The sequence below is a fragment of the Vanacampus margaritifer genome, chromosome 6, assembly GCF_051991255.1.
Source record: "Vanacampus margaritifer isolate UIUO_Vmar chromosome 6, RoL_Vmar_1.0, whole genome shotgun sequence".
Classification (NCBI taxonomy): Eukaryota; Metazoa; Chordata; class Actinopteri; order Syngnathiformes; family Syngnathidae; genus Vanacampus; species Vanacampus margaritifer.
In genome coordinates, this window is record NC_135437.1 from 20,046,803 (window position 1) to 20,054,015 (window position 7,213).

Below are 7,213 nucleotides of genomic sequence, written 5' to 3' on the forward strand. Positions count from 1 at the left end.
GACACGCCTCATGAAGAATCCGCAAATTAGGAGAAAAATCCATCTCTCATTAGAGGAAGTTTATTTCTCTCCCTGAAATGAAGCTATGAATCCAAATGCTGCAACTAGCAACAAAAACGTTCTACCTTTTAATTCATAGTAACATTTTGTATATACAGTACAGTGCAGACAGAACAGCCAGAGTGAACCGTGTCTCAAACACACCAACACTCTCCAGTGTGATGTGTCTTTAAAATATTGCTAAATTCACTAAATCTGGAACACTTTTCCATTCTCTGCCGTGTTCCCAGAGGGGCTCTCCGCACTGATGAAACGTCGGCAGTCCTCTGCTTGTCATCCTGAGAGCCTACACGATTTTCATGAGAAACTTGGTGTACAGCGTCATAAAAGTCCCATGACCGAAACCAATATCTCATCCGTAGAAAGAACACAAAGATTAAGAAACAAGTTTTCATGACTAAAATGCCATATGCCTCTCGTAAACGTTAACTGATGCGGCGGCGGCGGCGGCCGTCGATGTCTTCGCCACGAGCGTCCGGTGAAGCCGCCTGGCTGCGATCTGTCGTCTCAGCAGGCGCCGAAGGCTTCCATGGGACATCCTTGTCCGTTTTGTCTTCATTGTCCTTCGCCGACAAAGCGTCAGGCCTCAGGTTTTCCTCATCATGCGGCGCGTTTGCCAGACGTGGAACTTGCTGTATGCCGTCTGTAACATCTGCTCTAAGTGTGCTGTGAGCTGCAGGGGTGTCAACAAAACAAGAAGTGATTATATATGATGTTAAAACTAATCAGTCGTTTCATTTGAAAAAAAAGATATCTCTACTTCTTAGTCTTTACTTTCTTAAAATAGACTCATTACTTTTTCAATCTTCTGCTGATGACATGATGTATAAAAAATGTAAAGAGATGTCAAGTTAGTTGATATTTTGAGGGTTTTATTAACAGTAAAAAATAAATAAAAATAGAGACGGCAGTGCCATGGATGAATGTCAACCAGGGACTGGGAGCGATAATGACAACAGATTTGGACCAGCAAAAAATTTCTCCATCCATGGCTTTATTTAATTAAGATAATTTTTTGATGTTGTCAGCTAATGTAATGGATTGTGGCGAGCGTGCAGAATAGGTGACCAAAAAAAAATTGGGTTGAACTATGGGAAAGAAAAATAGATACTTACGTTTTTATTTAAGTACTGACGTTGAATCTTCTCTTGAAAAGGACAAAGCTTGGTTGTCTGAAATCTCTCCAGGTTGGACTTCATTTTAATCAACTGTATAAAAAAAATAAGACATATGAAGGTTTAAATTAAGAGGAGAAATGCAAATGGCGCATTTTTTTTTTTATACATATTGGTCGGGGGGAGGGTGTTAGAGTCTGTCTAGGCCATGGGTATCAAACATACGGCCCATGGACGGAACCCGCCCATCAGGGGGTTTAATCTGGGCCGTGACAACAGGACACACAAAGTGCGGTTTTTCACCCAAATGAACTGTTGTTGCTCATTTTGTCCACTAGAGGGCGCACTGACAACAATAACATTCTGATAGTTGTTACTCAGGATTTGACAGAAATGTGGATTACTCTGCAAAAAAAATAATAGTAAATGTTAATATCTTTATAGTGTACTAGGAATTATTTGCACACAGAAAATGTTTTAACATGTCATTATGTATAACTTACTGGTCCGGCCCACTTGAAATCAAATTTGAGTTAAAGTGTCCCCCAGAATTAAAATAAGTGTGACACCCCTGCTCTAGGCCAACGCAGTGGTATGGAATGTTAAATCTGCTGCGTAAATTCATCTGAAATTAAACTTAAAGCGGAGGCGCTATTGTGATTTACAATGGTGTTACTCAACAATTAGTCACCTTCTCCTCAAAAAATGGTGTGTTGGCAGGAAAACAGGACCAGAAATGTCTCAACAACTCCCCCGCAGCTGTATAAAGATGCTTCAGTTCCCCTTGTATGTCAGATGGTACCATCTCTGCCAGTATCACAAATGAGAAAAGACAAAAGAATGGAAATCAGTTTGTGGGATAAAAAAAACTAAAACAAAATAAAACAGTATGTATGCCCTATGAAAGGAAGTGGGATGTTTTCGACTGTGATTCATCAACAGCGGCGTGACGTACGATTTATGGCTTGCTGCGATCCTGTCTGCATGAGGAGGCCGCCGGGAGAAAGCGCTGCGATGGCGGAAGTTGCTGCCGCGCTGGTTAGAACCTGCAGAGAGGAAATGGCTGAGACGTTTTTCACAGCCGGATCTGATATCACAAGTCATCAAACGGAAAATAATCCTAAATGGACTTGGTTGGAGAATACGCCATCGCACTGAGTTTGTTGTACTGTCATTTTGTTCGATTCTTTATTACATACATTAGCGAATGTAGACTATTTGTTTTTGGCTCTCAAAACAAAAATATCATTTAATGAAATTGCAAAAGTAGTGCGAGAGCAAATAATGGAAACGTATAGCGTTCACTTGATCAAACCTGAGTTAGGTTGGGTTTGTAATTGGCCATCTCGTGCCGGATGTGGTTGACGGAGTTGATGATTTCTTGGCTTGTTGTGTACTTTAGGGACTGAAGAGGCACAGGACCATGCGCATACCTTTACAAGAAAATTTGAAAGAGAACTCCATTAACAACACTGTGGAGAATAATAATAATAACAATAATATACATAGGCCTTTTATGTGGAAATAATTCTAACCTGTCTGACTTTTTGAGGTTTAATGCAACCACTTTTGGTCCGTTTTCCCTTTGCAAATCCTCATACTCTATGGCTTCTTGTAATTTCACCTAAAAACATTGCAAGTCAGTGATTATGCACATTTTACCTTCATCAGGGATGTGATTTGACCAAAGTGAAATTATCTGAAAATTTAGCCGGGGGTCTGGGGGCCGCTGGCACCCAGCTAGGTCCAGGGTGGGGGGACAAGGGGGGCGTAGCCCCCCGGAGCTCATGGGTTTTCCGTGTTTTTAAGTACTTTCAATGCACTCACATGACAAAGAAATAGACAAAACAACAGCATAAATTTTCAATGTATATTGAACTATCCCATATAAAATGGCAGTTTTAGTCAACTCAAAATCAGTCACATTCAAAAACATTGGACTGCCTTTGCTTTTAAAAACTATCACTGAGAATATCATCATATCTAACTAATGTGATTACTAAGTTAACACATAAATAATGTTGAAGAGTTCAAATTTCATGAACAAATAATTGTATCATGACCAAATGAAAAGTAATTCATATTAGAGCATACCACAAATGTCTTTGTTATAGCAGAAGATGTTATCTGTCGGAGTCATGTGCATACACAATGAACTACTAAAAAAAATAATAATAAAAAAAATCGGAATTTTGTTTTTGTGGGTGTGTGTGGGGGGGGGGGGAATAAAAAAAAAGCGGAATTCCGCGAATTAGCGGAAAAATCACATCCCTGCTTCATGTGATGGACAAAAAATAAAATGAAAATAAAATAACAGAACAATTGTACCTTCTTGATGGGAGGCTGAAAGAGGTCTGAATCCCGAGAGTTTCCATCAGTGCTGCTGGTCTCACTACCTTGGTCATTCTCCCTTGAAAACAATGGCGGGGAAGATTTCGGATGAGGACGTTCTTTGGAAATTGACAACGGACATTCCTATCTATATTTGTACCCCTTGCGTGAGCCTGCTGCCAGCACCATGGCGCTGTGATGGTTGAAGCGCTTTATAATGGCGTAGTTGCTGCTCTCCTTCACTGTTCTGTTTGAATTGGAAGTGGAGGGCAGCGGTGTGCCAACACCGTAACCCTGCAACAAACACAAGCAAGAGACTGAACAGTTGTTTTTGTTAATATTGTAGAGAAAAATAGCACTCTGTAATATTGTACTTCATGAACACAGAATAAAAATATTATTAAAAAGAATGTGAATAATTAAGTTTGTGCATTATGATTTAATGCTTCAATTCATTGGGCTGCTCCTTCGGGTGTGCATACCTTGGTCAACAGGGGGCAGTATATTATAATCTACAGTGCTACTACAATCTATTTAAGGCTGTCACAAGCGAATCTTTTACAATTGAATATCCTATCAATTACTTTATCGATTACTAGAATAATAGTCGTTGCTTAAGAGCTGAAATTATCGATGCTATCTGTTAGCCAGTCTATGGCGTTTTCTATTATGTGTTTGCGTTAAGCTCGACGGCAACGTTTTGGTGTTGTTTTAAATATACACGGTGTAATTCTGTTTCGTTTATGTTCACTTTAACAGGATTCACTCGCATCTCAAGGCAACACTGTATTACTACCTCTTGGTGTGTTGTGCAGTTTCTTTGGCTATTGGGGCTTTTTATTGTGACAATTATTCAAAAAGAATGCACATCCTTAATTGCTTCTGATGCAAAAGTTTTCCTGTTAAGTTGTATTGTTTTACATTTCAATGGTTCAAATTTTAGTGTATTATTTGCAGGCAAAAAAAATAATAAATAAAATAAAAAATATATATATATATATATATAAATAAAATTTTGATATTATATATAAAACATCTTAATCTCTTACGGCTGGTTAAGAGTATTTGTTTACTTTTCTTTCTTTCTTTTTTGCATGTGTATGATCATTAAGAAAACATTGCCTGTACAGTTTTGAAGGTTTTATGGTGACAACAATTTGACTCCGGAATAGATTCATTTTCTATGATTTCACATGGGGTGGAAAACCTGAACAGGTCAACCAGGGTCCTGGAAGAGACTGTTTTCTATCAGTAACTCTTACCTCATCCAAAGATTTATCTTCTAATGACTGCAGGTCAACCAGGGGGTTCTTAACTCCTTGCACCACCATAGATTTTAACCCTTCATAAGAAACACGTTTTAAATACATTAAAGTATCACATAATGACACACACTGTACATATTACTACCTGTACATATTTGCAACATCTAAATGCTTTCTACCTTTTTCATCCAGCTTGGCACATTCTGTGAAGATGTCCTGCGTGCCGGTGTTGATGCGATCTCGGTGAAAATACTGCGACTGGAAGAAGCACGTCCAGAACTCCTTCTCGGTCAGGTCACTAGGCACACTCTCACAATACTTCTGTTTGACTGCAACGACAAGCGGCGTTGATGTGGATTGCGTACGCTTTTGTGAAAAAAACATTCGCAGCCTCATTTACCCGCAGGATAGGTTCTGAAGATAGATTCAATGATATCTGTTGTCAGATTATATCTCAAGCCATTGCAGCCGTCTGTTTGAGGCCGTATGTCTGCCTATAAAGATAAAAAAATATGCCAAGAATGATTTAAAATGCAGCTGAAATTTTGGATAAAGTTGTACACAAAGGTTTATTGAGTCACTCACCAAAAAGGCTCCAGATATACCAACTTCCTGTTTATTGTTGCATACTGCATGAACGGTGTGGTTTAGGCCTCCTGATCGGTTAGCCCAGAATTCCTCAGCACTGATCACTTGGCTGACCACTAAATCTTTATATAGTTGAAAAAGCACCGGATCTTCTTGAAGCATCCTATGGGTGAAAAAGAAACATTTCTGAATTTTTTTTAACAAGGCTACGTATAGTTTAACTTTTTTTATCAGTAGAATAAGTCATGTATTTTAGCATCCAATTGTTTCCCCCCCATTTTTTTTTTTTTTTTACATGTTATGGATTATTTTAGACACATATTAAATTCTCACTATGTTTTTGAGAAAATTCACGTCTCGTTATTAATGCAAGCTCACCTGTTTTTCTCCTCCAGTTCCTTGTTAGCTTTCTTCTTAAACTTGGGCAGGAGTTGCTGCAGAAGCTCTTTAGCAGCCTCCCGGTCTTTGAGTGCAGTGCTCTCATTTGCAAAGTGGAATGTGGTACTCTCGCCGGAGTGAAGGACCAGCTGGAGCTGAACTTTTGCTTTGCCGTCTGGGCTGATTTTCTGACCTGATCAGACGAGAAATAACGCTCCATTACACATTGTATTTGCATTTTAATGTTTACACTAGAAGAGCTCTCACAGCGAATATCCGCATAGAGGTGGCTGATGGTAAAACGGTCCTTGCCCTCTGGACTCCAGGCTATGCGTTCAGCCATCAAATAAAGAGTGCCATCCTGTTTCTTCTGGCGAACCTTTTTCACCACCAGAAGCACCTCTTCTGACAGTGAGGCCATGGCTCGGATGTGTAAACTGAGAGGGACTGTGGGGGAGAAAAAAAGAGTGTCATTGTTTCTGGTCGTTATTAATCATGCATCTGTAATAACAAAACACGTGTATTCTTGAGGGGAATAATAAACAATAAGCCATGACAAAATGTACATCGACTCAATGCTAATCATCCATACAAGAGGATGACTGCTGTAACTGAACAAGTAGTGCAGTGGCGTATTTCAAATGAATTATAACTCAGCTAGCCAGCATTACGTTAGCTAGCTCTAACAGTAAAAAGGAAAAGCCTGAGAGCAAAAGTCGGCAGAAAATAATTTACTTTACCTTAAAACTGGCGGACTCCGCTGCGGATACTTCACCTTTATTCAACGCATTATCTAAAAATAAATACCTGGTAGTCCCTGAATCTAAATAAACGAGTCATCTATCAAAAAAATGTAGACTAGTCTAATAATGAACAGACATACTTTAGCGCCGACATAGCTGGCTGATACTGTGTTACACTCAAAATTTCCGACCGTAAAATAAAGCGCAACGTTGGTTCCGACCAGAAAATACTCCCCGTGCAAACAAACAACGGAACCTCTTTAATTGCATTAATTTAAATTATATTTATCATAAATTTACATAATAATAATAATAATAATACGCAATTTTTTTTGTTATACTTAGCAGTATTTTTTTCGACTACACTGACTAGCGTCTAACGAGTGTGTATTAAATTAACTTAAATTTATTTAAATTAAACTACATTATGTTAAATTATAAACCCTCAAGGGGAATTTCCGTTCACACTTTGCTGCCTGTTGATGCCTTTCTTAAGGGCTTCTCAACAGTAGTCAAGAAAACAGACTAGCATCTTGTTGCTATTTTCTGTTCGCTCACATTCCTGAAGTCATTGGGACATTTTCCTCGTTTTTAGTTTTTTTTTTACAATAAGAATTTATTTCACCGTAAAACATGTGAATATCGATTATCCTTTCAGACAATCTGTGTTTGCGTTTTGTTAAAATGTGGTGATCATCATAAATAATCCCACTCAAAACCTATTGCACCTTCC

General features: G+C 38.7%; 1 protein-coding gene across 1 annotated transcript; it reads right to left on the minus strand.

Annotated features, from left to right (window-relative positions):
- Positions 1 to 44: 44 nt before the first annotated feature.
- gtf2h1 (general transcription factor IIH, polypeptide 1) lies at positions 45 to 6,696 on the minus strand. The gene is made up of 15 exons (XM_077568474.1): positions 6,478 to 6,696; positions 6,005 to 6,184; positions 5,738 to 5,930; positions 5,357 to 5,522; positions 5,172 to 5,265; positions 4,951 to 5,100; positions 4,769 to 4,848; positions 3,667 to 3,800; positions 3,504 to 3,585; positions 2,711 to 2,799; positions 2,491 to 2,608; positions 2,131 to 2,221; positions 1,867 to 1,982; positions 1,176 to 1,268; positions 45 to 733 (listed from the first exon to the last, which is right to left on the minus strand). Exons 2-15 carry the CDS (start codon positions 6,156 to 6,158, stop codon positions 647 to 649), a joined length of 1,647 nt encoding a protein of 548 aa, XP_077424600.1. The 5' UTR covers positions 6,159 to 6,184; positions 6,478 to 6,696; the 3' UTR covers positions 45 to 646.
- Positions 6,697 to 7,213: the final 517 nt, after the last annotated feature.

What these genes read in the sequence shown, in the direction of transcription:
- gtf2h1 (XM_077568474.1), bottom strand. Translation starts at nt 6,158, where the DNA reads ATGGCCTCACTGTCAGAAGAGGTGCTTCTGGTGGTGAAAAAGGTTCGC. An exon ending in AAGATAAATCTTTGGATGAG is followed by an intron (nt 3,801 to 4,768) that starts GTAAGAGTTACT and finishes TGTTTGTTGCAG; the next exon opens with GGTTACGGTGTTGGCACACC. An exon ending in TTCAGCCTCCCATCAAGAAG is followed by an intron (nt 2,800 to 3,503) that starts GTACAATTGTTC and finishes CAATGTTTTTAG; the next exon opens with GTGAAATTACAAGAAGCCAT.